General features: G+C 38.9%; 1 protein-coding gene across 2 annotated transcripts; it reads left to right on the top strand.

Annotated features, from left to right (window-relative positions):
* The first annotated feature begins 1473 nt into the window (after nucleotides 1-1473).
* LOC100121036 (opsin, blue-sensitive) lies at nucleotides 1474-4868 on the top strand. 2 transcript variants are annotated; one of them, XM_031926248.2, is made up of 9 exons: nucleotides 1474-1617; nucleotides 1708-1908; nucleotides 2225-2416; nucleotides 2739-2954; nucleotides 3171-3346; nucleotides 3417-3589; nucleotides 3656-3810; nucleotides 3872-3967; nucleotides 4032-4868. In XM_031926248.2, the coding sequence occupies exons 2-9, from the start codon at nucleotides 1814-1816 to the stop codon at nucleotides 4156-4158; spliced, it is 1230 nt and encodes a 409-aa protein (XP_031782108.1). In that variant the 5' UTR covers nucleotides 1474-1617; nucleotides 1708-1813; the 3' UTR covers nucleotides 4159-4868. The 2 variants fall into 2 exon arrangements, with proteins under 2 accessions (XP_031782108.1, XP_001604622.3); XM_001604572.6 differs by having other exon boundaries at nucleotides 1475-1617; nucleotides 3216-3346.
* The last annotated feature ends 11947 nt before the right edge of the window (nucleotides 4869-16815 follow it).

Here is a 16815-nt window from a genome sequence, read left to right as displayed (position 1 = left end):
ACGTTATTGTAGCTCCGGTTAAAAAAAGGAGAGAGAATCGATACCGTAATTGCCACAATTAGGACTCATTACGAGGAGCGAAAGAAGAAACGATCTTAAGAGAACTCAGCTGATTTCTCTTTTGCCTCGTTCTCTCCTGGAGCTCTCCTGGCATATAAGCTTGCCGACGACGACGAGCAAAAAGTACTCTGCGCGCACGACGTTTGCGTGCGCGAGTCTTGTATACGATACACCTACACTACACCTACAGTCTACACACACACACACACACACACACATGGAGCTTTGTGAGCAGCTCGCGCACGAGAGAGAAAAAAGCGCGAACTAAACGGCTGGTTAGTGTACAATTTTATGCGGGTAAATACATTGTCTCGTCGAGAGGCCGTATTGTTTTTCCGCTCGATGCCGATTTCAATCCTCTTACTTCGAAAAGCCTACACTGCGTCATTATGGGTCATCAAATAGGCGCGGTAAAACGGTAACGATTGAATAACAACAACAAAAATAAAGGTGCGAAAACATCGTTTGCTTTGCATTTTCCTTCCGCGGTAGTACACCGGCGACAATCAAGATCGGAACTTATTGTATGAAAATACCGGCGCGCGTCTCGAAACGCATCGGAAATATCATACCTCCAGACTCCGTCCCTGTGTACACGCCTGCGTGAACTCGGATACGCGGCGGATTGATTTCGTAATAACAAGGCGGTGTATCGCTTCTCGCGAAATATCGCGCCGGCAAGGATCTGAATAATCACAAAGTCTCTTGAATCGCAAAAATCCTCTCGCTCTCTTTCTCCTCTACTGTGATACGCCAGCTGTTTTATGCTTGTTTGCGGTGCTGCAGCTGACGGTATAACAACCGCGGGAGCTTTCGCAGGCGCGACCCCCAATTAGCGGGGGAAGACTTTCTACGTACAGATTCTTGCACGGGATTTTTCTTTTCTCTTCTTTTGTCGCGTCGATCTTCGTTTGATTTTGTCGACTTTGATCGAGAACAGTTCGGTTAATTAACAAGCTCTCGATCTCATTATAATGGGGAGGACGGAATAGCCGAATGACGTCATTGAGGCGTCATCGTGTTTTGTAGAACAAACCTACGCGATATCGTCCCTTTTCAAAGGCCGTTTACAAATTGATTAAGCCGCTCGCTAAGCTCCTGCAGGCGTGTGTTACAAAAAACGGTCAAAGTTAGCGGGTCACTGCCGGCGTACACCAGCGATACGTCCGTCGCCTATTTCTACAATCCAGAGAACACCAGTGCAAGAGGCGCTTCCGAAGGAATCCGAGGAATGACGCACGTACGTGTGCAGATCTGCATCGGTGGAATCGCGTGACGGGCTTGTCTCAGCAAGAAATAAACACAAGGGGGGTTTCGCTGCGAGATCCGGCAATCGAATTAGACTCGTCTAATGCGACACGCGATCGGTCATCTTGCCCGCACACGTCTCTCTCCCGATATAAAAGTCGCCACTCGGCCCGTCCGCGCCTCAAGTGAGCTGCGGAACGTACCCCCAACCTTCGCACCGCGTCTCACTTCAAAAAGATTACGAGAATCCCCTGCTGCTCGAAATTCGCGCTATTGAATGACACCCCAGCGAAACGAGCTACTCCTGAGGTACGCATTGACATCCCACTGAACAGTGTTTTTTTGGTGAAAAGTGCACAGTGCGTACTGACAAGCTTTCGCTTTATAATATTGCCGCAGATCAAACGTGGACTCCACGACAACGCTGCAAGTGGAGAAGTGATAAAGAGGAGATCTCGAGGCAAAACCGAAGGAACAAAGGGATCGGAGGAGAATTGTGTACGGCATGATGATGTACAATAACGACAGCAGCCTCCTGAACCCGATGGCCTTCGTAGGCTTGAACGGAGCCATGGGAGGAATGGGACCCGCCGGTGTCGGGTGAGGAAAGCATTTCTATCGTTATTTCTTCGGCTGTCTACTGTAGAGAAAGAAAATCGCGCTACACTCATTATTATTGCACGTAACTGCGGAAATGAGAGAGAGAGAAAGAGAGAGAGACAGAGAGAGAGAGAGAGACAGAGAGACAGAGAGAGAGAGAGAGAGAGAGAGAGAGACAGAGAGACAGAGAGAGAGAGAGACAGAGAGACAGAGAGAGAGAGAGAGAGACGTATAGCTTTGTTACGAAGAGTCAGTAAAGCATATACTCTCTCACACAAATCTTGGCGAAAAAAGAAAAACCCTTACAACGTTACAGCCAAGGGCCGCAAATGCAAGAGCACCTCCTGGGCTGGAACCATCCCCCCGAGCACATAGACATCGTGCACCCGCACTGGCGCGGTTTTCTAGCACCGGGCAAGTACTGGCACATCGGCCTCGCTCTTATCTACTTCATGCTGCTCGTCCTCTCGTTCGTTGGAAACGGCTGCGTCGTATGGATATTTAGCACGTAAGTAGAGCACGAGAAAAGAAGTCATATACCATTCGATCTAAACTATTCCCGGAAAGCATATAGTATAGAGCCGTGTATAGCTGAAAACGTATTACAGCGATGTGTTTTCAAATACACCGGAGAGAGGGCGAAAGTGTGCCAGCTCTCTAAATAGATGCTTGCGCTAAAAGGTCACGCGAAGGTATTACAGGCTGCACCTGTCAAGGCCACGCGAGACTTACTCCGAGTGTATAAAAGCGCTGACGCAATCGTTACATAAGGAGCCGCAGTTCAGTTGCGTTTCGATTCGTCGGAATTGAATTAACCAAATTAACCACAGGTCCAAAGTGCTCAGAACCCCGTCGAACCTGTTCATCATCAACCTGGCGCTGTTCGATCTGGTCATGGCGCTGGAAATACCCATGCTGATAATCAACAGTTTCATCGAGCGCATGATCGGCTGGGGCCTGGGCTGCGACATCTACGCGGCCCTCGGCAGCGTCTCTGGTATTGGCTCGGCCATCACCAATGCCGCCATCGCCTACGATCGATACAGGTACGTACGCTCTCTCTCTCTCTCTCTCTCTCTCTCTCTCTCTCTCTCTCTCTCTCTCTCTCGGCTTTTTAGTAAAATTGCCTCGTTTCACTGCAGCTCTCTTATATACAGCAAGCTCATATACTCCACGGCAATTGTCTGCTCCGTTTCGCTGTATACTGCATAGTATTGGGGGGTAGGGAAGGAGGCAATGGGTACACAATTTTCTCCTTTAAGAGCCCGGCTCTGCGCTATATTCACGCTTTTTCCGCTTCGACGTAGGACCATTTCCTGTCCAATCGATGGCAGACTGAACGGCAAGCAGGCGGCTGTTATGGTAGCTTTCACGTGGTTCTGGACGATGCCGTTCACCATCCTGCCGTTCGCTAAGATTTGGGGTCGATACACTACCGGTAATCGTCGATTCTGTAATCTATAAGTGCGTGGATTTAATCGAGCTGACTTTTCGCGCGTGAATTGCAGAGGGATTCCTGACGACCTGCAGCTTCGACTTCCTCAGCGACGACCAGGACACTAAAGTATTCGTCGCTGCGATTTTCTCGTGGTCCTACTGCTTTCCGATGGTACTGATCATCTACTTCTACTCTCAGCTGATCAAGTCCGTCAGACGACACGAGAAGATGCTCCGCGAGCAGGTATGGTTTCGATTTTTGTCCATAGTAAGAGAGAGCTTGACTTTGCGATTTCGGTGTTCGATCCAGGCGAAGAAGATGAACGTCAAGTCGCTCTCGGCCCAAGACAAGGAGAGAAGCGTCGAGATGAGGATCGCCAAGGTGGCCTTTACGATCTTCTTCTTGTTCGTGTGCTCCTGGACGCCATACGCCGTCGTGACGATGATCGCTGCCTTTGGAAATCGGTAAGATCGGTAACTTCGATACACCGACACACGACCCAAACGATGGATTCTAATTTTTCAGCGAACTGGTAACGCCGTTCTCCAGCATGCTCCCGGCTGTGTTCGCCAAGACCGTGTCCTGCATCGATCCTTGGGTCTACGCTATCAACCACCCCAGGTAAGTTAATTACTTTACACAGTTAAATCACGGTAAGTTAAAAAAATCGATCGTTGACTTGCAGGTACCGACAAGAGCTCACTAAGCGTTGCCAGTGGATGGGAATTCACGAGCCGGATTCGGGACCGAGTCAAAACAACGCAGAGGCTGTGTCCGTCACGACGGAGAAGCTTAAGTCCGACGACGCTTAGACGACAGGCGCCGACAAGCGTCCGCGCTACGAAACCGAGGGATGATGAGGCTCTCGGTTATCGACCTTCAGTCGACAAGGGTGTACGCGCTGCGACTTTATCGAATCACCACGCGATAAGGTCGCCACACGAAGGCCGCAGCCCTTGTCTACCGTTGGTTAGGGGCATTGATCAGAAACTCGAGACGTTTTGCTTTCAATCGATCGAACGATTCGAAATGAAGATCGCATTGTGAACTTTTTTTGTTTTATAAAAGGATAAATTTATGGTAAAGCAGATTTGAAATGGGTAACGGAAAAAGTATTGATCGTTAGAGTGGAAGAGGGTGGATGAGTTTCGCCATCTCTCGGAGGGTGGAAGAATGATTTGCAGCGTGCGTGTCGGGTATGAGCTTGGCATTTCCTAAATTGAGATTGGATATAACTATCTGTTGTGTAACTCTATGCTAATGTTTAATTTATACAAATGTACAGCAATCATGAAACAATGATCGATAAGATACTTTTAAGGAATCACTTGCATATTTAGATACTGTATCCATTGTACCTATGGAGATTTTTACTTCAAGATCTATTATCCTTATGTAACTATTATGTTATTTAAAAAATACGTATATAATCAGCGCCGTAATTAGTCTTATTTTATATAACTAAGAGCTTTTTCTCTTGTAAGAAACTCCTAATAAGATTACATAATTCAGATATGTTAAATTTACTACAATAATACCTCCCTGTATGCAGAAGCGACCAGATCAAGTGGCGCAGAAGCACCACGAAGGCGAGTTTGAGAAGCAGACGAAGCCGCGGCTTCAGTGCTACTATTTACTTCTATGTTGGGGTTCGCATTTTTCATTACAAAGAAATAAATGCGTTTCTTTGTTGTCTCTAATATATTTTGATTTATATGTTTTATTATGCCAAACTATGATTTTCAACAAAAATATTGATAAAAACAGCTACCTTTCATAAGTATAATACACGAGTATGTCATTCACAAAATGCTCAAATCAAATAAAAAAATGTTAGGACCGTTAAATTAGCCGCAACAAGTGTTAGGACCGTGAAGTTGGCCGCACAGCTATATACAGATGGATATTGCTTTCTCATCGGTTTTCTGCATGCTCGCTCACGTGTAGTTTTTAGTGTCTAGGTATAGAAATAATTCGGTGTCTAGGTGTACGGGGTGGCCGATGACGAGATCAAGGTGGTGCGCTTCGTAATTTTGTATGTCTAGGTAAATACATCATTCAAGGGCGGTGTGTCTAAGTGTACGGGGTGGCCGATGACGAGGTCTAGATGGTGCGCTTTCCCTTTGACGGTTGACTCGCGACTGATTTTCCAACGCCCACCTCACGTATCTCGGACTTTCAATATCAGAAAAAAATATGGCCTCCGGAAATTTTCGAAAAATAGTCTCGCACTAGGCCTTTCGCGAAATTATTAACGAAAATTTTCTCAAAAAAGTCAATTATCGATACAGAAAACGAAAAAGTAAAATATCGAAGCATTTTATCAAAACGTCAGTTTGATGAAAACGTAAAAAATATATTTATTTATTTATCAAACCACTTACAATGCCTTTAGAAGGCATCCTATAGAGGTAAATAAAATTACCTGTACATAGGAAATGGTATAAAGAAAAGCTTAAAAACTAATCTAAAACTAAACAAGAAAAGTAGAAAAACAAAACAAGTATGTACTTTGCATACTCGTTGTGCTCCCCACCTTTTCAGCCCTTTCATACTGTTGTTGTAGAAATTGTTACTCATGATTGTGTTTATTTGTCTTTTCTAGCTACTAATATTCATTGCAAAAAATACACGCAATTGAATAAAGTTTTGAATTTGAAAACTCAAATAACGATGATAAAACTTTTTAATGTTTAACAAAATACTTATTAATAATACATTTCTATATAGTTTATACTATAACTTTCAAAAGTACTTATTTACATAAAATGTCTATTTGAGATCTCTTACATTGCGTTGGTTAATTGTAAAATACTAGTACTTAAAATTTAAGAGTTTTTCCATAATATATTGCATTCATTTTCTTTGATGTATTCTTTGAGTTTTATTTTAACTTGTTATCCGGTTTTTGCGTGGTACAGAATCTTTCTTTTTGTTTTTGTTTGCTTTGTTTGTAATAGTAGCTTTATCAACACAGCGTTGTATTATTTCTATTAAAGATTCTATAGCACAATCCGGGTTATCTATGCTCAAGATAGAGTTCCAATCAATTATACTTGCCTCTCTCCTTAGTTTTTTGTAACAAATAAGTTTCGAAACTGTATGGTCATTTATCTGTGCAGTTTCTTGTTTAAAATTTATCATCAGAGGGTAGTGATCATTGAAAGGATTTGTTAACTTGTATGAATCTATTGAAATATATTTGACTTAACAAAGAAGTTATCTATGCATGTACCTCCATCATTGTTGGTGGAGGGTCTAGTTATCGTTGTGAAACAAGGACTATATTTGAATTCCAAAAAATTATTTATATATTCCTGGCTAAATGTTTTTTCGAATAAGTCTTTTGTACTAAAATTACCGTCCAGTATATCCACATTGAAATCACCCACTATATAATGGTTTTTTATCTTTCTCTGGGATAACATGAATTTTTTAATGCTATGGATAAATTCTGTTTTTGGTAAGTCATGTGATCTGTAGATCGCGGAGACTTTAAAGGCTTCACCAGTTATTACTTTTATATTTGTGCTTATTATCTTTAGTCTATCTATCTCATCTATACTAGTACTTTCAAATATGTTATTCTTTATATAAAGCATTACCCCGTCAAATTTATTGATTACACTATTATTGTAATAACTCTTATAACCACCTAGGTGAAAGTACTCTGGATGATTTAGCTTCCATGTTTCCGTGCACACTACAATCACTGGCTTCCTAGCTAGTCGCTCAATAAAAGTCTCAAATTTCTCAAAAACTTCTTACATTTATACATAATATTAAGTTATTAGTGTTATCATCATTAAGACTTTTATTGAGGGTCCGTATGTTATTATATTCTATTTCATTATTTCTTATTTCAATAAAGTCAATATCTTCCATTATGCGCTTTGTTGTTCATTTTGCTCACTATTCCTGAGTTTATGCTATGCAGACTTGTAGTCGATAATCCAGCTGATAGCATTGTCGTCGTCTGGTAATGTTGTTGTTCTATTTTACCGAGGTATCTTGGAATGATAGGGAATACACTGTAGTCAGTTGTTTCAATCCTTTTCCTTATTTTAGATTTTAATAGTTCGCATTCGTGACTGTCAAATGCCAAGTGTTCTGTATTGTATTTTGTATTATAGTTGTTATTACTATGTAGACAGTTTGGGCATTTATAGTTATTTGTTTGACACTCATTTGATTGGTGGTTTCCAGAACATTTTAGGCATGTTACTTCATTCCGGCACTTTGTTCCTTTATGACCGTATCTACCACACTTAAAACAAGGTTTTACACTAATGTGATCAAAGACTCTGCAGCTTTGATGCCCTATGAAAACTCTGTTATTGTTTTCTCTGATGTTCTTGTAGATTTCATCGGTTACCTCCAGGATGAGCGTTTGGAGGTTAGTTCTAGGATTTTTGTATGTGTATAGGACTGAACTCTTTTTCTTCATTTCGTTGAAATTTCTAGTATTGATATCAGATTCTAAGGCGTCGTTTCCTAGATTTTCAAAATTATTTATGCCAACAACTCTTACTTTCGGATTCAGCATTTCTTCTTTCTGTACGTTGCATATGCTATTTAGCTTGTTTAGTGCTTTTATCGCCTTGTCAGCACTTTCTTTGTCTTTGCAGCTAATTATTAATTCCTCTTCATTTTTTTTTATTACTCTTTTTGTTTGAATTGTTTTGTCTTTAATTAAATAATGATTTACTGTATCCGTAATTTGTCCTCTTTATTTGTTTTTTTGGCAATAATTTTTTGTACACGTTTTTGAACTCTTTTTTCATTAGCTGCTGTTATTTCAGCAAAACTTTTTGTTCTTAGCGTTGGAATGATAGATTTCTCCGTATTAATCTTTTCTCTTAAGAGTTGGTTCTTCTCTTTCAGTTCGCTGATTAGTTCTTTTAGTAATGTATTTTCCTTTCTTAGTTTTTCACCCTCACTTTCAGATTCATTCCCATCTTTACTATCATTGAGTTCATTTAGTATTTGATTCTTAATTTCACTTATTGTAGTTTTCTTAAGTTGAGCTAATACGGTTTTCACTTCTTTGCTTAGCAGATCTTGAGTTACATTTGAGGTTAGGTTGACATCCTCGTCGTTTGGGCAGATAATAAACACATCACATAGAGTATTTACTTTATCAATTCTCTCAAAACAACTCGCGTGGTATATATTATTATTATTATTACAAAAAATACACACAACAATTCCACTTATCTTTTTAGTATGACACGCGAACGATTTATTTCCTGGCCATAACATGTGGCCCGCACTCGTGGCCGCCATGTTTTTTTTCCTATTAAATAGTTTTATTTTTAAAAAATCCGAAATCGATAAACGGTAATGCTAAAATATGAATAAAGTTTTATCATAAAGAGTCAAATTCGATACAAAAAAAGGAAAAATAAAATATCGAAGCATTACTTTACATAGATACTGAATTTTAGAAATGTGTTGCAAAAAATGTTAAACTTTGTTAAAAAGAACATGGCCCAGTTATACATACAAAGAAAAGAAACGTTCCGTTGCAACAATATCGGAATAAAATTAAAAATATTATGTACGTAAAATCTTACCTATCAATTTTTGGACGCCCAAACATAAGTCTCGCTGTCGACCGAACAATCGCTTCTAACAGTTAACTCCCAAATGACTCCTCTAAGTGGTTGCACCTACCTTCCTGAACAGGGTGACCAGCTCGTCAGAACTCGGTGTCGCCACCTACCGGATCAAAAGTCGCCAAAAATCGCCAATTCAAAAATATACTTACTGCATTGGCGGCAAATTTAAATCATAAGTTTAATGTCCTTAATTATAAAAAAAAAACTTATTATATTTTGTTTATTAATTTCTATTATTTATAAGTTTTACATTTATTTTAATTTTTAATAAAATTACAATATTTCACTTACACTTAAACAGGGAATATTATCAAACGCTTCTAGCTCGTCTAATAGCTGCTCGGATTCCTTTTGCTCGTCATCAGAATGACGATTGTCATCTGAATACATTAATTTCGTCGTAAAATTTTTAATCATTTCAATACTTGGCTCAAAATCTTTACAACACATATTATGTGCGTAAAAATGCATTCTTATTCTAATGATAGAGTCTAACAGCTGTACAAGCATTCGATTTCGAAATTTGGTTTTTACACTGTTCATGATTGAGAACACGCGCTCAACTACAGCATTACTCGATGGTAACGACAATAAAATTAACGCAAAAGTCGCGAGTTCTTGAAAAACAAATTTCCCCGCAGCATTTTGATATTTATAAACCTCAGCCCAGAACGAATATGTATCACTGAGTTTTTCTTTATGTAATACTTCAGACCAATTGATACTTAACAATTTGTTGAACTGATTTTCCATAATACCCAGATCAGTTTTCTTGGCAAAAATATCCAAAAATGGTAGATCTGAAAATTTTGGGCGAATAGGGTTCAAACATACTGCTAGAGATAACATTTTTAATTTCTGAAAATATTTCATATTTTCAGGCAGTCTTGTCGCTAATTGTAGAGCTAATTTTTTTATATAGTTAAATGCTCTTGTTTCGATTGCATTTCGTACGTCGTCCGAAATTTTATCTTTAACATCCAGTAAAGCAGCAGTATATTCTATACCATAATCAGCGTTCTTAATAGGTAGATAAGCTAGATCATTTTCTAATGATTTTAGAATACTTTCGAAATCTCCGGTCATGAAAGAAGGCTTCAATACTTTTCTTGCCAACATTATAATTAAATCTTTAAGGTCATCGTAAGCATTCCCTACATCTGCATTATTTCTCTGAAATGCCAAGTTTACATCATTAACTTCGTAAAGAATTGGTTTTAAAATTTTTAAATATAAATAATTTGCATAGTCATCTAACATTTGACTCAAAATCCTTGCCGTGTAACACTTTTCTTTATTCTTTATCATTCCAAAATGAGTTTTTAACTCGAAATAGTGCTCTAAAATTATTTTAACAACATTGTAACACGCTAGCCATCGAGTCGCTGCTAGTTTAATAAAATTGTGAAACTTTTTCAGGTTTTCATCGCTATCATCGTGTACTGCATTTAATAGATCCCACAATTTTTTATACTCTGATCTTCTAAGAGTGCTATTATTAAACCAATTGTAAATTTCCCGGCAGAGAAACTCAATAGATGCAGGGAATTCTTCCGATGCTGTTGATGCCGCTAAATTTAAAGAATGGCAGACGCATCTAACGAGTTGTAAATTAGGAATTTGTTCTTTCAACAACGTGTACAGAGAATGTTTTTTGCCACATAGGTTGGCTCCGCCGTCAGTACCTATACCGATCAGATTCGATAACGGCAGTTTTATTTCGTCTATAAAACTAGTAACTACCGTATGCAGTGACACCGCGTCTGCTTTTTCTATTTCTAAAAGACCTAAAAAGTCCGTAATTGTCCTGTTGTGTTTAACACTAAAGTATTTTACGCAAATAGATATATATTTCGAAACGGAGACGTCAGTTGACTCATCTACAATGAAAGAATACGGCATATTACCAATATCTTCCACTAACTCCCTTAACATACTTGGTGCCACTACATATTTTATTAGTGCCGTACATTTTGTTCGATGCAATTTCAAATCGTGAAATTTTAAATTTTTTAGCACATCACAAAGGTGATCGACACTACGTATGCTGCTGTGACATGCTATATACGTAGCAAGCTTTAAATCCCTCACCTTTTCTTCTGATTTTAAATTTTGTATCGACGAGATTGTTTTTTGTTTTGTGGATATACTTTCCATATTTTTAACGTGAAGTTGCGTCTCGGCATGCTTCTGCAGGTCTCCATGATGCGCACGATACGCTTTTTTACAAACTTTGCAGTAGGCTTGTTTTGTATTGTCCCCTAATGTACTTTTGGTTAACCAGCCTGAAAACGAAATATTTTTTCTTTTTTTTTCTTTTTGAAATATATTTGCTTATGTCTATATCTACTAACAACTAACCTTTAGCCCATTTCTACTTCTCCCATTTAGCATTGTAATTTCTTATGTCTTCCTTTTTTTGTTTTGTTGATTTTGACATTTTTGATTCACATTTGATTAACACTAAAAATAATATTTAGCAGATTTCTTGGCAATCCACGATAGATACGATAAGAAACTGTAAAGGTAGAGAACTAGAAAAGCACTGTCGGCACTGCTGCGTTCTTCCGGCGCTTCGGAAATGATAGAGAAGTGAGTCTCCATGGAGAAGTGTGTTAATACCACCTTAGGTTAGGTTGGGGCCGGCCGCTGTTTCGCTGCAGCGCCATTATGGCGTTGTCGACGCCGCCGTGGTTCATGCCTAAGGCCTAACATTGCTATGTGATATGATAGCAGAGTGAAAAGAAATAAATCATATGCATTATAAAGAATGTCGCCAAAATCGCCACGGCTCTAGTGGGAAAATCGCCAGTGAAATCGCAGTCGCCAAACTGGAAAATCTTGTCGCCACCGAGAGCGCAAAATCGCCATTTTGGCGAGAAATCGCCAGACCTGGTCACCCTGTTCCTGAACTCCCGATGTGCGAAAGATAAAAATGGCTCCCGAAATAAGCCTTTTAAAATAAGTCTCACCCTCAGCCTCACCGCCGCGACTCCGCCGTACCTTCCTCTTTGACGGTTGACTCGCGACTGATAGTCCGTCGGCCGCCGCACGTATCTCAAACTTTCAATGTGAAAAAAAATATAGTCTCCGTAAATTTTCGAAAAATAGTCCCGTACCAGGCTTTTTGCGACGTTATTAACGAAATTTTTTTCAAAACCAATTATCGATACAGAAAACAAAAAAGTAAAATATCGAAGTATTGTACCAAAACGTCATAGTTTGATGAAAACGTAGAAAAAATATTTAATAAGTTTTATTTTGAAAAAATCCGAAATTAATAAACGGCAATGCTAAAATATGAATAAAGTTTCATCATAAAAAGTGAAAATTCGATACAGAAAGAGAAATAGTAAAATATCGAAGTATTGCTGCAAAACGGCAAAGTTTTCATCTCGACCCTTCGATGAGCGAAAAGTAATAGCCGTGAAAAATTTTCGAAAATGTCTCACCCTCGGCTTTCCACGACACCACTGAAGCCGAATCTTTCCCTCCCAAGCGGAAATGATTTTCTATAATAAAAGTTTAAAAACGTTTATAACTGTTACGAACAGATTATAAAGTCAGGATTTTACACACTTATAAAAGATTTAAACTTTTATAAATAGTTATAAATCTTTATAACTTATATAAATTTATTGATCGGTCATAAAAATATTAATATTCGATCCGTAAAAAAATAAATAACTGTTAATAACTATTATGATTTTTTTTAAATTTGAAAGTAATGGTTTATAATATATAGTAAGTTTTACTAATAGTAATGAATAATTATTTATATTTTTTAATATGTCATCAAAGTTTACTGCAACTGTAAAAAAATGTATAACTGTTAATAATTATTATAAATTTTTACTAATTAGTACAAATTTAAATTGATTATTCGTATTTTGGAACATTTATATTGCATGCCAATTTTTAAAATTTTTTATATAAGAGCTATAATTAAATAATTAATGTAGAAAGCATATGTCTTTATTAAATTTAATACAAAAATATTATACATTATTTTAAACATTACATACATGTATTTTAAATCAATTGTAACGGGGTGAGACTTGACGGGAGAGGAGAAAATCACAAAAAGAGACACGGGGACCGAGAATCGATCCGGCGCTCCCGAGATCTCTAGGCGCGCGTGCTACTTTTTTTTTTATAAACATCGTTTATTATTTTAAATGAATACAGTTGTTGATAATTAGGTACTTACAAAAAACTAATAAAAAAGGAGTACAACATAGAGGAGATATAACTAGCATATGTCCCAGGGAGGGAGCTACAGCCGGTGCGTTCGCTTGAGTTTGTGAAGAAAAATAAGTCGTACATCGGTACGCAAATATTACAAGTAAATAATTTGCTACATGGTTGGAGAACTTGACTACGGGAAAAAACGGGTACGTTAAAAAAACCCGCGTAACATGGACTACTTGTTCATCTAATAAGTACAAAAATTCGATAAAATAAAGGAATGATAACATTTTTTAATTTACAACGGTTTGGTATGACGGATGCCTAGCGTTTAGGCTTACTATACAGTTTAAGAGTACTTTAGTACAAGGTTGTCTTACATACTAAGTTAAGATGCTACTTATTTATAAGAGTATAAACATGTTTGAAGTATGGATTAAGTTAGGTTTTTCTGCGCGTTCTTTTTCTTATATCGTCTATAAACATGCTATCTTCATTAAGCCACCAGTATTTCTCATGGTTGAGGCGTTGAGTGCTATTGGTGTCACAGTCAGGTAACGCAGTGGAGTATTTTAACGGGGGTATTTCGTGTACGTTTCGGGGTATTTTTTTATTGCTGTTATGCCTGGGCCCGTGATATATAATCGGTACGTTGATATCATTTCGAATTAGACCCTGATGATCTAATAGAGTAAAAGCGTCGGGAGGGAGATAACCAGATTTTTTGCATTTTTCGATATCAGTGTTATCTACGTTAGCTATGTTCGTTATGATGGGATTTGCAGTTACTTTTGTGACATTTGAATAATAGTCTCTATTAATTTTTATCATAAAGTTATCGATTCTGGGTATTTTCGCTCTGATAAACAATTTTTTATTACTAACGAATTTTTGGTAATCTGATTCAACGGATCTGTACTGCTTAGTGCAGGCTCTTAGACAGGATCTTTCAAAGACACGGATTTTCTCTATAGCCGAGGCGCTTTGATTGTACCATAGGGGTGAGGCGTATGATAGGCCTTATCAATAGACAATAACAAATAATTTTCGCAGTTTCGTAAAGGTACTTATTGTAAAATAATTTACTTAAACTTAGGAATTTGTTTTTCGCTTTTTTCAATTGGATTTTACGGTGCAAGTTGAGTCTTAATAATTGGTCGATTTGCATTCCCAGGTACTTGACGGAGCTTTTGTGCGGAACCTCTAGTGGTTCGCCGTTTTTTTGATTTTATGCTAAACTCGCGCCAGTTCTCTTTTTTGTTTTTACTTAAGTAATGTACCGGTACTGTTACAATGCCGCTACCCTAAGCGGGTCTTGGGCGTTGTCGTCCAGATCGGACGGGTGGGTGCCTATCACCACTACACAGCGCGTCCTTAGGTTGCGGATAGAGGAACAGCCCCTGAGAAAGAGGTTAGCTGCGCATAAATTGAATAAGCAGCCGCGGACAGCCGATAGGAACAGACGTGGGTGTGATGAGCCCACACTGTCGAACGCATTCATCTAGAAACACTACGCAAGCTAACAAAAACACTTCACATTAACTCTTATCTCTCAATCTATCTCTTTCATCACACATTACAAAAATGGGCAAAAATCCTGCTGCCGAGGAGGATGCGGGAGCGATGACAACTGCCCCGAAAGGGGATGTGTAGAATGATTCGTCACCTGGTCTTACGCGGTAACGATGCCAGCGAAGGCGCGCTGCCTTGCAGGGGGGCGTTAGGATGCGAGAATGAAACCGTAGTGTGTCTGACGACGAATTGACACTGTCCTCGTCAAAGTCGGAACGCTCTCATACTTAGTTCTAGAGAGGTATGAGGGTTATCACCTCTAGAACGGTGGACTCACCTGCGATCGGAACAGGATCCGAAGCGCGCGGGTTTAACATAACATCATGTTGTTGATGTCGGGGAAGAAAGTATCCGGATCTCTGTAGTCTATGTCTTTGGCTTTATTGGCCCAGAATTTATTGCATGAGATGGAAAATTCTTTGGTTAATTCGTAGGTGGTGTTATTAATGGCAGTTTTCAAAAGAGAAATTTCGTTGATTGTATCCTGAAGGTTTGGGTTCATGGTTTTTTTATTCTATTGAGTTGCGAGATGAGACGCTATTTTTTGTTAGAAAGTTTGCTGATTTTGTCATTAATATATTTCGACACGCTGTTAGTGCTTTTGTACTTGGGGACCGTAATTTCGATACTTTCGAGTATGTTTTTTTTTCAATTAGATCAAAAAAAGTATCAATTTCCTCATTGGAGAGATTTCTATCATCCGGAATATCGATATTTTTGAGTTTAAGATTGTGAGAGAATTTCGACCACCTGGTATTTTTATAATTTTTTTGGTAAACGGTGTCTTGAGTGTTAAACTGTGCTTCTATTGATTTTAAATTGATATGCATGAGAAGGGCTCTGTGGTCACTATCATAATCGATTACCGGGATTTTATTATTGACAGTGTTGGAAAAGGTGATGCGAGAGTCCGCGAGACATATATCCAGGAATGAGTTGGATCTGGGGAAGGTTGGTTCAGCAGGAGGTAGCGCTCTTAGTCGTAATTCGATTGATTTAGCGTTGAGCCAGCCGTTTATATAACCACCTCGTGAGTTGGTTGCAGCGTCGCCCCATTCGGTTGATCTGGCATTCAGGTCACCTGCTAAAATGAAGTAGTTGTTTACATGAGTGATATTGTTTTGAGAGAAAAAGTTATTAAGTTCGCTTATTATACTGATTTTGTTGTGTCCGGCTGCGTATATACTTACAATGGTTAAGCTATTGTTATTGCTACAATTAATCTTAATAGTAGTGGTTTCAAGCGTATTGTTATTTGATAAGTTTGTAAAATAGATAGGATTGAATTTAATGTGATTTTTAACTAAAATACCGGTACCGCCTCCTTGTATTACGCCTGGCCTATCTGTTCTAACAAATTTGTATTTTTCAAACGAAATTTTATGCTTTGAATTTAATTTGGTTTCGCTGATTAGAACTATATCTGGACCATGCTCATTGATAAATTTTAGTAAGCTATGCCTTTTGCAATTGGTTATAGTTGAATTTACATTGACTGCTATTATTTTTAATTGATTGATCTCTACTCCCATTTTAGTTTTAAGTTATTGAATAAGTAATCAATTTTGGCTGAATTTTTTGAAAATTTTGCTTGAATTTGGTCACTAAAATTTATCAAGGCGCTACTTTGCTTTTGCATGTAAGTAAGGATATCGTTTCTGAAGCTCAGAAGCATAGTACGTAGATCCTCGGGTTGAGTAGAATGTTGGTGGGCCGTTGTTGGGTGCGTTGAGGTCCATGTTGTCGGATGTGGTGGCCGTGGTGTCAGAGGGAAATCTGCGTCGTATCGCTACTGTTCAAGATGCGCTGCTCCGCGCGTGGTGTGGTCGACGGTCGGTAAGGTAGTGCTCCTAATTGGCTCGCTTCTTCCGCGCGCTGTCTTGACTAGCCGGGCCGTTCTTCGGTCGGTTTTGATGTCGGATGAGATTTTCTGGGCTAGCTTTAAGTACGGGCAGCCTAGGTAGTTGGCTGGATGACTCTCCTTGCAGTTCACGTATGTGGGTTTCCCTGCTGAACTAGCTGCTGCTTCGTTGCGAGAGCATTGACCTGGCTCGTGACTTTCGGTGCATTTGATACACCGATACTCGA

Source organism: Nasonia vitripennis, chromosome 3, assembly GCF_009193385.2.
Source record: "Nasonia vitripennis strain AsymCx chromosome 3, Nvit_psr_1.1, whole genome shotgun sequence".
Classification (NCBI taxonomy): domain Eukaryota; kingdom Metazoa; phylum Arthropoda; class Insecta; order Hymenoptera; family Pteromalidae; genus Nasonia; species Nasonia vitripennis.
This window is presented reverse-complemented; position numbering and strand designations above follow the sequence as displayed.

Bases quoted from the DNA above. Each gene is read 5' to 3' on its own strand.
- LOC100121036 (XM_031926248.2), top strand. From the start codon at position 1,814: ATGATGATGTACAATAACGACAGCAGCCTCCTGAACCCGATGGCCTTC. The intron at 2,955-3,170 runs GTACGTACGCTC...TTCTCCTTTAAG, and splicing joins ATCGCCTACGATCGATACAG to AGCCCGGCTCTGCGCTATAT. The intron at 3,968-4,031 runs GTAAGTTAATTA...GTTGACTTGCAG, and splicing joins TACGCTATCAACCACCCCAG to GTACCGACAAGAGCTCACTA.